The 15,000-nt window shown below is 35.3% G+C and overlaps 1 protein-coding gene across 2 annotated transcripts in view; it reads right to left on the reverse strand.

Moving 5' to 3' along the window:
* LOC144956519 (uncharacterized) overlaps positions 1-15,000 on the reverse strand; it is a 133,814-nt gene that overhangs the window by 60,003 nt on the left and 58,811 nt on the right. Inside the window, exons 1-2 of one of the 2 annotated variants that reach the window (XM_078887081.1) lie at positions 9,004-9,432; positions 5,245-5,446 (exon numbers count right to left, since the gene is read on the reverse strand). In XM_078887081.1, coding sequence (XP_078743207.1) covers positions 5,245-5,446; positions 9,004-9,039 — 238 coding nt within the window. In that variant the 5' untranslated portion in view covers positions 9,040-9,432. Of the gene's footprint in view, positions 1-5,244; positions 5,447-9,003; positions 9,433-15,000 lie in introns of those variants that run through there. The other variant, XM_078887071.1, reaches the window with a different exon arrangement.

The following is a 15,000-nucleotide window of genomic DNA, read 5'->3' on the forward strand; positions in this document are numbered from 1 at the left end:
CCAAGCAAACTTTGATTTCTTTCATCATTCCCAAGCTGTTGCAGAAAAAGACGTGCGTTGAATGCACACCAGCCGTAGCTGTGATCTCTCGTTATCAATAATGCTTTTATGCTATGAAGCGTTCAACAGGCGATACGTTTCCAATCTAACGAGGTGGCCAGCTTTTTGGAAAAGGAGGACAAGAGTTTCCATTGTTGTGACTTTCAACAGTGTCAAACAGATGGACATTGCTTAGAGACCAAGAGATCGATTTCATAAAGATTGATATTGTATAGGAAAAGCCAGTCACTCTTCGTTTTGTGGTGTTCATGACCTAGCAAGGAGATGTATAGACTGCACTTTAGTGACAACGTCACAAAATCAAGCGAATCTGGTTGTGGTGAGTGATCGAATAGGTGACAATGATAGTAAACTGTGGATGGCTCTGAAATTGAATCTCATGGACTCTACATTAGATAACATTTCACTAAATTCAGCCCTCAATGAGTATCTGTCAAAAAACAGTGATGTATAATATCAAACAGGAGCCTAGCTTGTCATTGATATGGTATAAAATGGAATAGAAGAAGTATTGGGAAGCCCAAAGAGCACAGTTACCGATTGTGTCATCTCTTAGGCAAAGGTTGACTGGATGTGATCCCCCAGTCTTGTTAGATAATTATAAAGGGCATGGATGCATACAAGCAGATATCTATTTATTTGTTTATTTATTTCATAGGGGCACGTGCAACTCGGCACTGAACACCTGGAAACTAAACAAGGCCCATTTACAATCATACAGATAGATTTAATTTTTGTGGCATTATATACAGCCGCTTTTGTTGAGTAATTGTATCTAACGGAGAGGAAGGAAAACTTTTGTTTGTGTCTTTAATCGATAAACTGAAACCAGAATAAAGCATAGACCCGACACCTGTACTGGGGATAAAGAGTGCAAAGCAGCACAGAGGAGTATAATGCAAGATCTGTTTTTGATGGTCTTGATTTGAGATTTGGAGCAATCAGGACGGAATGAGTCACTACTGACTGGGTGGTCTTTATAAATCAATGGATGAAGGAGGAGGGGGGAGGGGGCATTCGTCAAATCGTATAGACCACGACATCAGCCATCCACTGACAAAATACTGTTTGTTTCAATTTTTTTATTACAATAAATAGATGGATTTAAGAAATTTTGACAAGTTGCTGCTCACATTCCTTGATCTTTTTGAATGTTTGTATGGGATGAAAGATTTTTTTTTTTTTTTGTCAGTGTACGGCAAGGGTAGTCTCTAATCCTCAGAACCCTGGGATGCGAACGCGCGGTCTTCTGGTTTAAAGATGAAGAATTAAAAACCATTGCACATGCATCTGATAGCGATGCGGTGTTAAATCTGTAACCATTTGGATGACTTAACTAACCCTTATGTCATTGAATGAGCTCATAATAGAAAACCAGGAAAGCAACACTGATGAAAGTATCGGATAAGGCAGTAACACGCAAACAAAATAGGTAATTGAATTTTTTCCTAGCCTCAAATAAAAATGGACATATTTTTAAAAAATGTACTACTTAAAATCTCTCAACCGCGAAGAGAGAGAGAGAGAGAGAGAGAGAGAGAGAGAGAGAGAGAGAGAGAGAGAGAGAGAGAGAGAGAGAGAGAGAGAGAGAGAGAGAGAGAGATTCATAATAATATTTTCTAATTATTTCTCCATCATACGTTTATCAATTTTAGAATTAAGACGATTTTTACGACTTTTCTGTGGTTAGGTCAACAGCTGAAATCAATAACGATATACATTCAACATTTCAACAGTTCGACTTTCCTTTGAATTCTAACGGCTTATCTCGGCAACATCTGAGGGCCGAGCGAAGCACGTCGATCGTGCAAATGAGTAATCGATAAGGAGGATATAATTCAATTCTAAAACTGATTCACTCAATGGTTGAATCTTCATCTCAAGACTGAGGTTGAACGGATCGTTAAGCTAAGTATGTTTGCTGTTTATATTGAACTCAAGGTTTGCTCATGTGCTCGAATGTGCATTTTTAACCAGAATCGGGCCATTGGCGAAAATGGGTTTTGATCAAAATACGGAGGAAGAAAAGCTACCCTGTTATTTCATTAACGCCTTTCATATAATCTTTAACAACAAGGCTAAATTCTATTCGAAACACATTTTCTAACACTGAAAAGGATCTGTCAGTTTTCTGCCCATCTTATGTTTTCAAGCCATGCGTCACCTCGTTCCTCCTCTTGCGTGAAAAGGAGATAATAAATGTTCTTTGCATCGAGCGCTCGAGCTGCAATCAGTATGAAATATTTTTGTATGTGTTAATTCCAGCTTTTATACTTTCAAATCATCAACTAGATATAGAGTGTAGGATAGTTGAGCAAGTATTTAGTTTGTTATTTTGAATATAATCATCTACTTATTTTCATACTAGGCCCTTAAAACCACAGCCAAAAATTTAAACAGCAATGTTTGATTTTATGCCAAAGACTTATTTTCCATACCACAGGGCAATGCCAAAGACTCATTTTTCAACTTGAAGTCTCCATATCACAGAATGCCAAAGACTTATTTCAATTCGTAGTTTCCATCACACAGGGCAATGCCAAACACAAATATATTTCAATCCGAAGTTTTCATACCACAGGGCAATGCCAAATACTTATTTCAAAAGTTTCCTCAATATATATATATATATATATATATATATATATAATATATATATATATATATATATATATATATATATATATATATTTATATATCTTTGTCCCACTTTTAGTTAAATAGTATTATATACTTTTTGAAAGTAAGGGAAATGTTGATATGCACTCACAGGGTATCTAAATTTAATACAATCTCTATCTCTCTAGGATTTTATATATCCATAGGTAGGCGCTACATCTTCATTGTTAACATTGGGTTTAATATTATGTTTAATTGGGTCTTGTTTGTCAAAGTCAGAGATTTATTCCTTTCTCTTTGTGACTTTTATGATGAAGACAGCTCAGTTGGTAGAGCATTCGCTTCACAAGCAAATAGACCGAGATCGATCCCGGGTGAAGTCGAATTTTTTTTTCTGGCCCTCTGTTTACCCAGCTATGTCTGCTAAACGTCCTAGAAAATCTGGATAAACTCCGGCCCCAAGGGTCTAATGGCTCTGAAGGACTTTTTTGTAACTTTTTATTCAAACATACTCAGAGCATCATTTAATGATTTCATTAATATTTTTTTCTCCAAAACATTTGCTTGCAATGCCGCAACAAGGAATTTAGAAGCTCGACAATTGCTATGCTATTATATTCTAATTATCTGACAATTAAGTGAGATGAATGTTGGTCAATGATATATTAGAAGGGGGGACATTAGGCAACCTTGTGGACATCCATTTGGCAAGGTTGTTCTTCCAATTGATAGTTTTGAACCGAGGTGAACTCTTTGTATCTAAAGAAAGTTTGTTTTTTATATATCCATGAATAAATAACTAATTCCTACCCCTTATAATTCGTCAATTATTCATTGTGTGTTCATTGCATGAAAAGCTGATGAGAAATCTTTTGAAGCTTTACCGCCATTTAATAAGGCATCGTTGGATTTTGACATAGGATAAACCCGAAACGTTAATACTAATTGTTCACGTTAAATAAACTGAATCTTGCTATCAACTAAATCATTGCTTTTTGATCATATGAGCGACAAGTAGCTCATTTACATTGTATAAAAACTAAAGTGATGAATGATAAGTTTTTTAAAAGACCGATGGTCCGATGTCACTTTTTTTTTAAACCACATAAATCACAGACATGCACATGCATGGCTTTGTGTATATTTGTCTCTTGATTAAACGATATCAATGGCTAACAATTGCCCTACTGGCTTGATGAAAACGCTGAGCTAGAAGATTGATACAAAACGAGATTGTTATTGTGTGTGTGTATTTATATGCTAATGTTACCCCCAATATGGTATCGAACATACATAATAGGATTATTATAATACCCATACTGTTATTATGTGCATCAATCGTCCAAATAATATAGGGCTTCTGTATCATTCCGTTAATGATAATGATGGATCAGCGGCCAAATTATCACAGAATGTGTGTCATATCGGTCACGTGTCATACACAAGTCGTCTATATTTTGAAACTTTGAATTAGAAATAACATGTGTTGCAATATCATCGTGTCTTCTATGAAAAAAAAAATAAAATACACATCTGTTGCTGGAAGAGACTGAGATCATCAAATGTTTCAAGATGGGGTTTTGAAAAGTTAAAAAGTTAATCCACTTAAGAGATTAAAAATGGAGTTAAAATGATCCTAAAAGAGTCAGTAGCTTAGGATTCGGTCACGACTTAAAAGAGTTTTTCAATTACGTAATCTTAAGTTAACTAATCGGCAATTCTCTTATACACGTATTGTAATAACGTCAAGCGACGCGGAGCGTAATAATTGACAAGTTGGGCGACAGTGGTACTAAACTCTGACTCAAGCGTTGTATGTTAGAAAGTCAAATATTAATTGATATATTGATCTACCAATCGTCTTAGGTGTATGGATACCTGGCTACATAGAGTAACGGATGTGGTATGAGCGCCTGAAAGGCAGCTTGTTTCAATATTGTCTGTTTGAGGAATAAATGGGTGGTATTTTGGAAATTGGCTCTACTGAAATCTGTTGTTTATTATATTTTTTAAATCTTTTTAAATTTCAATAGAGCGGTAGGTTAGTAAAAATAATTATGTCGTTATTATTTATTTCTTTTAAAGTATTATCTTCTTTAAGAATGTTATTTTGAAATCACAGAGGGAAATAGTGCTTGATTATACCCTGCGATTTAAATTGTTAGCGATGTTTAGATTTATGTTGTTCTCAAGTTCGGTTTGACGATAACACCCACAACAATGACGACTGTGATAGCCATGGTGATGTGGATAGTGATAATGATGATGACGACGACGATGACGAGGATGATGATGATTATGATAATGATGATGACGACGACGATGATGATGATGATGATGATGATGATGATGATGATGATGATGATGATAATGATGACGATGGCGGTTTGCAGGAGGAGGGGGTCATCATCTTGTGCATTTCATGTTTTCAGAAAATGTCTCTAGAGATCACGAGGTTTCATCTTGTTTAGATGCAACTGGAGAAAAAGCAGGTCAGCAGCAAAAACAACAACAACAACAACAACAACAACAATAGTAACAACGTAATAATGGATCTAAACTCACCAGCCGTGTCCAGCCCCACTGTCTGGTCATCCTCGGTAGTGACATACTCCTGGCCAAGGTGCTGGTGGGAGGGTGGCGGTGAGTTCTTCACCTGGTAGTACAGGAATGAGGGGGTGGAGGTAATGGCGGCATTGAGGGGAATCCCTACTCCAACTGAAGAGGCGGGAGTCAGTGGAGGTGGGGGTGGCGGGGTGGCCTTCACCTGGAACAAGTTGATAAAAAAATAAAAAAACAAATAAAACATGAATAAATAAATAAATATATAAATAAATAAATAAATGGTGGCACAAATTCGAGTCTTTTTAGTAGGTCCTTTAGTCACTTTTCCTCACCATACTCAGGTGTATAAAGAGGACATGGCCGGCTCAGGTGCTTTCTCTATTGAAAAGAAATTTTGTCGTGCCCTTACAGTCTGGATGTCTCGTCCTACATGTTTGTTTGTACTGTTACTTGAGACCTACATAGTGCGCATATCAACTGGATATTGCGCAATATCTGAAATATTGTGTAAGATACGATTATTATACTAGATACGTCGAAATAAAACAGTAGAAAAAAATGAATACCCCCCCCCCCCCCCCATCCAAAAAAAATAATTTTAAAATTAATAAATACAACAAATAAACTCGGCGATCCTTTGTATTCAGGATCGACCCTCAGACCATCTGCTTGTCGAGCAGAAGTTTCCACCATTTTACATCGCATCGTTTGTATTTTTCTTCCACCTTTTCTAGGACGGCATCACGCACATATTTTTAGTCGCTTATAACAGGGCTATCCTTAAAAGTATTTTATCCCGACGTGTACATATATGCAGGTCTGACATCCGAACGTAATTATGGGCCTAACATTGTTGTTATGTACACTAAACGTGCTCAACGCGCATTACAAGGGGTCCGTAGTCAACAACAAGAGTTGACATGTAGGACAAGACATGACACCTGTTAGGCGATATTACCATTACTTTTTCGGACAGGACAGAGACAACGCTGTTAAGGGCCAGATACTCATTTTAACCTGAGTACAGAAAAAGAATATGAGTAAAGAGCCTTTTCCAAGGACTCAACTATGCGCCGCTCAGAGGGGACTCGAACCCATGCCCTTACGATCTGAAGGCGAGAGTCATATCACTAGACCACATAGCTGCAAAATAATGATATTTAGAATTCAAATGTAGGGGCAAGAAGAGCAAGAAGAAGATCAACAAAAAGGCGGGAATATGACATAAAAGACTGACCGCGTACGACCACAATACAAGCAGGTAGATTAGCAGGTAGATTAGCAACTAAGCTAGTGTTGCTCTGCATGATGGTCAAAATATAGCGTTCTAACAAAACAAAAAAAATCAACTAACACAAGGAAATCATCCTAATAGCGATCAATTATACTTTTTTTTTCCAACACACAATTGATTGTATAACATCTGAATAACCAGCGGCTTTAGAGTTATAACTCGATGACTTTTGTTGACAAGTACATATTCTATACCGACTCCCATTCCCTCTCTGTGTTTCACAGACTTGGAACCGTCATCATGTGGCCATGTGACCAATGGAAATGTTTGAAATGTTTTAAAGGAAAATGCATTGTAGGGAATTATTTTTATGATATTACTCGTAAAAATGCTAATTTCCTAATATCTCTATTTTGTATTTTATGCTTCTTGATAACATTTTGCATTGAGTTCCTAATATACACAGCATCTTTTATTGTTAAATTATTGTGCTTGACCACTTCGGAACACACGAGTCTGCTTGGTGCAAACCTGTGATTTTGTGAAGGCTCTCGACGCGAACTAACTACAAAGAATCGTATTTGAAAACGATACTAGTTGGATTCAATAGTCTGATGTCACGTCGCCCAGCAACGGCGAGCAGCGTGGTTTTAAACAAAGAAAATCGGTAATTTTTATTCTTCATGCTGGCTAGAACTTTTCATATGTCATGTGATCAGAATGTATAAAAGTCAAAACATGATCATATTTATAATGTTTTTCTCCTCTGGATACACTTTTATGCTCGCCGGAGAAATATTTCATAAACGCGTCCGCCATTGTTCCGATAGTTTAGAGCCAGTTGCTAAGTTACTATGCGTCATTACGAGGGAAGTGACGTCATGACTGTTGAAGGGCATCACGTACAATTACGTAACTATAACAGACTAAGACTAATAACAGAGCGATAGACGAGTATGATCCCCATGACAGAAATGCTGTACATGATTAGCCAAATATGTTTCTCTTCGCTTTTACACATAGGTGACATATAACAAATCATTTTGCTTGCTATTATTATCATTATTATTATTATTATCATCACCATCATCATCATCATCATCATCATCATCATCATCATCATCATCATCATCATCATCATCATCATTATTATTATTATTATTATTATTATTATTATTATTATTATTATTATTATTATTATTATTATTATTTACATTATTATTATTATTATCATTATTATTATTATTATTATTATCATTATTATTATTATTATTATTATTATTAATATTATTATTATTATTATTATTATTATTATTATTATCATTATTATTATTACTTTTTTTTTATTTTGCTTTGATATTTGGATGAATTTTGTTTTTGACTGGTATCCATTAATTATTCAAATTTGGATTGATTGTTTCTATTCTATTTTGTTTCCCGAAAAAAAATGTGCTTGTGTTATATATTATGGTGCCCACACACATAGTCAAATGAGTGTAATCTATGTATTTATTCACTTATATATCTATTTGTTTTTCTATTTAATTCCTATATATATATATATATATATATATATATATATATATATATATATATATATATATATATATAAATTATAAAAACAAAAACCATGAAATAATAATGCTCAAATTTTGATAAAAGGAGCTATTTATAAAAGGTTTCAAGTATAATTAAGATCTTCTTCAATATTGTTTCAACCGTTAGCTCTCATCAGGAAGTGAAAGTGAAAGTAGATTTTTGTTTTTCGTATTTTTCTATATTCGTGTTTATGGAGGTTCGTAATTACAAAAAAGGTGTTAAGTTTCTATGTCTGCATGAGAATGTTAGTTCGTTTCTTCTATGTTTATGTAAGCTTTATATTGACAATTTCCCCTAAATAGACCTTTGAATTGAATTGACATATTTCACTAAAGAGCGCCACAAACACTAGTAGTCTAGTTTTGTATTGAGTACAGGTGTGGATATAGCATTCTTATCATCTCTGCGTATCTCTCCGTCAGTTAAAAATACAAACATAATGTGACGTCAGCAGCTCAGCTAGACGCAGTGTCGTCTCATGACAAATATCAAGCGATGCTGAGAGTGCTCAGTGATCGAAATGATGACAGTAGTCCCAGTCTCAGTTTCAAAGTTGTAAGGCATTAAACACGTATTATCCCACCCGAGTCAGATGTTAAGGAGTATCCGGCTGTATGTTATTTTTTTTTTCATTTTACAAGAGTAATCTTACAAAGAGCAGGCATTACAAGAGACTAGTAACATATAAAATGGAAATTTGGTTTCTATATGCCCTGCTGTGGAAATAATTATAAAGCGCATTCAATTAACTATATAAATGTATATGCTTGTTTAAAAATGATTGACACGATTATATTAATGCAAAGTAAGCACGTGTTCAAATGATTAAAATGGACAGTAAAAGTTCATCACATACAGTAAACAAATCAACAACAATAAAAAAAAGGAAAGAGAAAAGAAAAATAAAACAAAATGGTACCACGAACCCTGTCTCTATTAAATGCATGTTTGGTTTCTGGCATTCTATGATATAATCCCCGGCCCTCAAATTCTGTCCAACATTCGATTCCAGCAAAGAGGAAGGAGAAATAAAACAAGTAAAAGCTCCAGGGAATTTACACGTTGCCGATATTATCATCAGTTAAAAAACATGCTGGCAGACAAATTTCCTTCTATTATTAGCGTAATTGTAACACAAAAAGCCTTATTTTTTTACTCCAAGAAACTTAATTTCTCTCAAGAAGCTTATCTAAAGAACATCTTCTAAAGATCTGAATTAAGTCGGCGACATTGCTTTAAATCTCTGTATTTTCCTAAATTGATTTTCACAAGGCGGCAAGGGCTAAAGCATGACTAAACCCATCCCTAAAGACCAGTTCCCCTATTTTCTCATTCATCCATTTTCCATTCCTCCATATCTCCCTTTCACTTTCTCCCCCCCCCCCCCCCCCCCCCCCCCCTCCTTCCCTCCCTCTTCATTCTCGCCTCAGGGTGGGTGATCCAATGAGATAGGAGGGTGTAGGAATCGAAATTGTGTCATCTCTCTTTTCACTTCACATTTCAGACCAATCGCCAGTGTAGACTTTTTATTTCTACACTCTCCAGCTATCACGCACGCCCTCTATCGGATCGATAACGCAAGCTGTGAACGCCGTGATCACATCGAAATCGATCACGGCCGTTTTTGGGCGGATTGGAGCGGGAATCTCACTGTATAAATCACGAGAGAAGCAGAATGAATAAATGGACGGATAGATGGATGAATGAACGCATGAATGGACGCAACTAGTCACCAACACCTATACAGTCATCATATTTCCAAAAAAAAAAAAAAAAAGAAAAAACATATTCTGATAATAAAATGTAGTTGGTTTTTGTTTTAACCCCTCCCTCGGGTATAATGGGCAAACATAGCAATAGTAGTGTGATTGATGGACCAGTTGTTAAATATCGATCATGCAACAGGAGTTTTGATCAGTTGGTTTCAGCATCGCATGTATCGGGGAAAATATATTAAGAATAAAAGAGGTGTGGAGGTTCAAAAGATAAAGCCCTTCACAAAACACTGATTCACTGATTGAAAAGTTTTTAGTTTGGGTTTAAATGTAAATATTTTCTCTTTGTAAGTCAATGAGCTTTCATCAGCTCTCTTAGCATTAGTGCGAGACTTAAATGATATAGAGACGAGAAACGAGGGTTACTTCCGTATGTGGGTTTTAATGTCAAGTCGGTAAACATAGCATTTCAGTATTGATGGTATGTGTTTAAGTAAAATACGCAAAATATCTACCCACAATATCAATTGTTGTAAACTCAATGGTCTGTAGAGAAGTTAGTGAGAAGTCACCCAATTTAGAAGCAGAACGCTGCAAAAATGTGTGCTACATTTAAGTTATATTTCTATTAAACATTATGAGCGAAAGGATGTTTACCGACTTGACACGGCATGACATAGATACACATCTTTTTAAAAAACCTTAGTGCGACTCCAAGAATTTCACGTCTACTTAAAATGTGACTTTCAAAATAAAGACACATAGATTCTCAGGTGTTTGTCACACTTGTAAGATGACGATGAGTGATTAATCAGTCATTGTACTACAAGATTAGGACATACTATTATTTATGGCATTTCTAATTTGATTGTAACTTATCGTTAAACTATTGTCGGTGACCTTGCTTTAAGTTATGGATTTTTAATTGTAATGACATGAAAACATCTTGTGAATCCAAAAAGACAGTGGCAAATCCATGACCAATAGATCACAAATAATTGCTGCTAACACCTGTTAGGCTTTATGGATTTTTCAAGTTATTACCCACAAATCAAATTGGATAAATTGAAAGAAGTTGGGAAAAGGAATAAAACAAAAACTAAGCAGAACTTTCCTCGCATATGTTATGATAACTTTTTTAAAATTGAAACTGCGGCGTCTGCCATCGTTGCTAGTTCAAGGTATAATAAAATCATTGCATATTCAAAAGAAAATAGCAAAGAGTTGTTTACTAGTGTTTTGGATTCAGACATAAACTCAAATATTTAATTAAACACCGATTTTAAAACATTCCGTTTTTCTATTGATTGTCTCCCCTCTAAGCTGGGCGGCCCTGATTGGCCTTTGTAGTGAGACTGGATGATATTGACCCCAGCTCGACGTCTCAAAGAGATGATTTCCAGCTTGGGAAAACCTATGATTTTTTATTTTTTTTTTTATCACTCTATCAAAAATCTATCGACACATGCGATCAATCACGATACACGTGATAAGATTTTTGAGTAGCCTGACGAAAATCTCACTATCCACTAGACAAAGCAAACTGATGAGATAAAAATGGAATTCATTCAGGAAAATAGCTATTTACTATGAATAGGATTCAATAGTCTGATGTCACGTCCGCCCAGCAACGAGCAGCTTGGTTCTAAACAAAGAAAATCGGTACTTTTTATTCTTCATGCTGGCTAGAACTATTTCACATGTCATGTGATCAGAATATATAAAAGTAAAAAAATGATCAGATTTATAATGTTTTTCTCCTCTGGATACACTTTTATGCTTGTCGGAGAAGTATTTCATAAGGGCGTCCGCCATTGTTCCGATAGTTTAGAACCAGTTACTTAATTACTATGTGTCATTCCGAGAGAAATGACGTCACAACTGTTGAAGCCTATTGTGGCAATTACCAAAACACGCCCTGATTAAGGTTTAATCTTTCATGGAAATCCGTTCCAAAACATAAAACTTCCATAACCGATGACGTGTCTTGTTAGACTCCCGTGGAGATTGGGCGGCACTTTTGCCAACAAATTTGTCTAACTCACACTTGTTTAATGTAATTGATTGATCCTCGGATAAGCAGAGACATGCTCATCACATTTTATAAAAGGTAAATATGCACAAAGATAATGTTAGTTTACGGACTAAATTTGTACAAATTAGTGGTTATCACTCAAATAATATGGGCTCGTGTAGGAGACCTCTAAATCACCAAGTTAATAATCTATAAAATTAAGAAATTAAGAAGGCACCTGTATAAGATAAAGAACTGAACAAGTGTGTATAAAACGCGTACCCTCATGAAGAATATAGGAATAAAAATTGAACAAACTATCGGGAGCCTCTGTAGTGTAATGGTAGCAAGTCTGACTGGTAATCAGAAAGTCTGAGGTTCGATCCCCATACTGATTTTTTGGGATGGTTGTTTTTTTTTTTGTTGTTTTTTTTTTTTTTTTGGGGGGGGGGGGGTTGGTGAATTTTTCTATCTTGCTTTGTCTAGCACCTTTCATACACACTTGTTCATTTCTTCAATAATCTATAATCAACGTATAATATCCTGATTGGTGTTACACAAGAGCCCCCAACAGTAAGGTCTTTACCGTCAATTCAAACCTGTCTTGGACATTCAGTCAAAATCATAGCAATCTAGAGAGCATTGGTCAAAATACGAAACCTCCAAATCCATAAGTCTTTTTCTTACCAATGACTACGATTAGTTAAATTTGGGTAACGCTGAATTACCTTCAAGAAGTTGACCATGACGAGAAGCGACAATCATTATTTACTGCAACTGCAATCGTCAAATCACTGGATTAGTGAAGAAATAAATGGGACATTTAAAGCATGTACAATCCACAATGACAACGTTTGATGAACACGATGTAGAACACAATGGATGATAATATACTCGTGTATTTTCAATGGTAAGGCTCCAAAAGATAGTTATGCAAACTCTCGACCCCATTGATTGGTATATTATAGTTACAGTGCTGGATTGTTACCTACACAAATCGCCGATGACAATCGTAAAGAAGGATTAAAACACATTGAGTGTTCTTGTCGCACTCTGAAAACATCATAATTTTAAAAGTTTTGACCAACATTCTTTTACTGGATTGAAATTACCCACAGCGTGTCATACTTTTTTTTATATATGAATCTCAAACCCGCGACTTCTTAAATAAAAGTCTCGAGTTTGATAATTATTTTGACAGATTTGATAACATGAGGGGGGGGGGGGGGGGGGGGGGGTTAATCGATCGATATTTGCAATATAAGATTTCTGGCCAAAATTAAAATGTCGGATGCATCGTGCTTTATTCATATACTGGCTGAGACTGACCGCACGAGTATTCATGAATAGGCTTTAATTGCTCCAGCCAGAACAGTTTAAGATAGAAGAAAGAAAAAGAGAAAATTAATTATGTACGATATATATATATATATATATATATATATATATATATATATATATATATAAAGAGAGAGAGAAAGTGAGAGAGAGAGAGAAAGAGAGAGAGAGAGAGAGAGAGACAGAGACAGAGAGAGAGAGAGAGAGACAGAGACAGAGATAGATAGGTTGATGTGGAAGAGGGCAGAGGTTGAGAGAATGAGAGAAAATGTAATAGTAAAAGGGGTAGCGATAGGGAAGAGGAATTAGGGGGGGGGGGGGGGCAGAAAAAAACTGAGTAATATTATCCTCTTTTACTGTGCATTAGATTTTGTATCATATTTATAAACAAATAATTGCTAAGGATCTTATAATAGTGTTATTTATCCTGCGCGGTTCGCATATATTTCAGCAAGTGTCTGTACTTCTGAAAAAAAAAAAAAAAGATTTTTAAAAATTTGGCCAGAAAGTTCGTCCATCGAATATCAATCGATTTGAGTGACCCTCGTCTTGGCAACGACTCTCAAACCTGGGACTTTAAGCAAGACTTCCGCGAAGTCCCAAACTTGCCTGGATGGGGGTCGTTTGTATTGATCTTTTTGAAAGGGGGGGGGGGGGTTACAGCCTCTTTGAAGGCAAAGTACTTCCTTTCAGTTTTCTGTGAGTGATTCCATTGATTTTATTGAATGATATACATGATCGCATGTGTATAATATATGTAAAAGCGCTTCCGAGCACTTTTGGTGGAAAGGGGGCTCAATATAAATTCCACATTATTTATTATTATTATTATTATTATCATTATTATTATTATTATTATTATTATTATATATTATTATTATTATTATTATTATTATTATTATATTATTATTATTATTATTATTATTATTATTATATTATTATTATTATTTCCGTGCTCTGATAAAAAATATATTTATGAACGACCGTCTCCAAAAGATACAATGGTAGATTGAAAAGTCTCGATGCCGCATCGTTCCATATATAAAAAAATTCTACTAAAATCACTAGCATATTAACAGACAAACAATAAAACTTTTACCTTTCATTACCTTTACAAACTAAAAACTCCCAAATTCCTATTCATTGGTTTTTGGACCAATTTAGACGTTATTTTCCCGATTTTGGTGGGTATGCACACAGTGGAAATCATTTCACTCCTCTTTCAACAAGTTAAGAATGTTAAATATTCATAACACATTAGAAAATATAAGGCAGTATATACATATTATCCCACTCAACTATGTAAAGGAAACAGGTAGTGACAAATATTTAAAAGGGTTATTACAAAAAATTCGCATAATAGACGACTTGAACATTTCAGTTTCACATGGCTTGGTGAAGTAATTTTTTTTTTAAATGTGAATCGTTTGAGAATGGTGAATCTGTAAAAAATACCGATTTAGTAGTTATTCATAACTAAAAGCTCATACGTATTTCAAGTTTGCTGTTTTAAATATATAAACGACATAATTTGTTGGAGTCGATATCTTTGAAATTGAATACATGGTCTATTCTTCAAGGTAACAACAGTGTTTATGGACAGTTTTGTATGATGTACATCGAGGCAAAAGCAGAACAATTCTAGAAAAATGGATCCAAAGAAACGAGCTTTGCTCGACATGACATCAAACCTCAGACTTTCTGAGGTAGGAAGGAAAGAAAGAAGGAAGGAAGGAAGGAAGAAGAAGAAGAAGTTGGATGAGGAGGAGGAGGAGGAGGAGGAGGATGAGGAGGAGGAGGAGGAGGAGAAGGAGAAGAGGAAGTTTGTAGCAGCGACTGGTTGACATCCCAGCAAT

The sequence above is a fragment of the Berghia stephanieae genome, chromosome 1 (assembly GCF_034508935.2).
Source record: "Berghia stephanieae isolate SIO BIC M18660-M18661 chromosome 1, UCSD_Bste_1.3, whole genome shotgun sequence".
Lineage (NCBI taxonomy): Eukaryota > Metazoa > Mollusca > Gastropoda > Nudibranchia > Aeolidiidae > Berghia > Berghia stephanieae.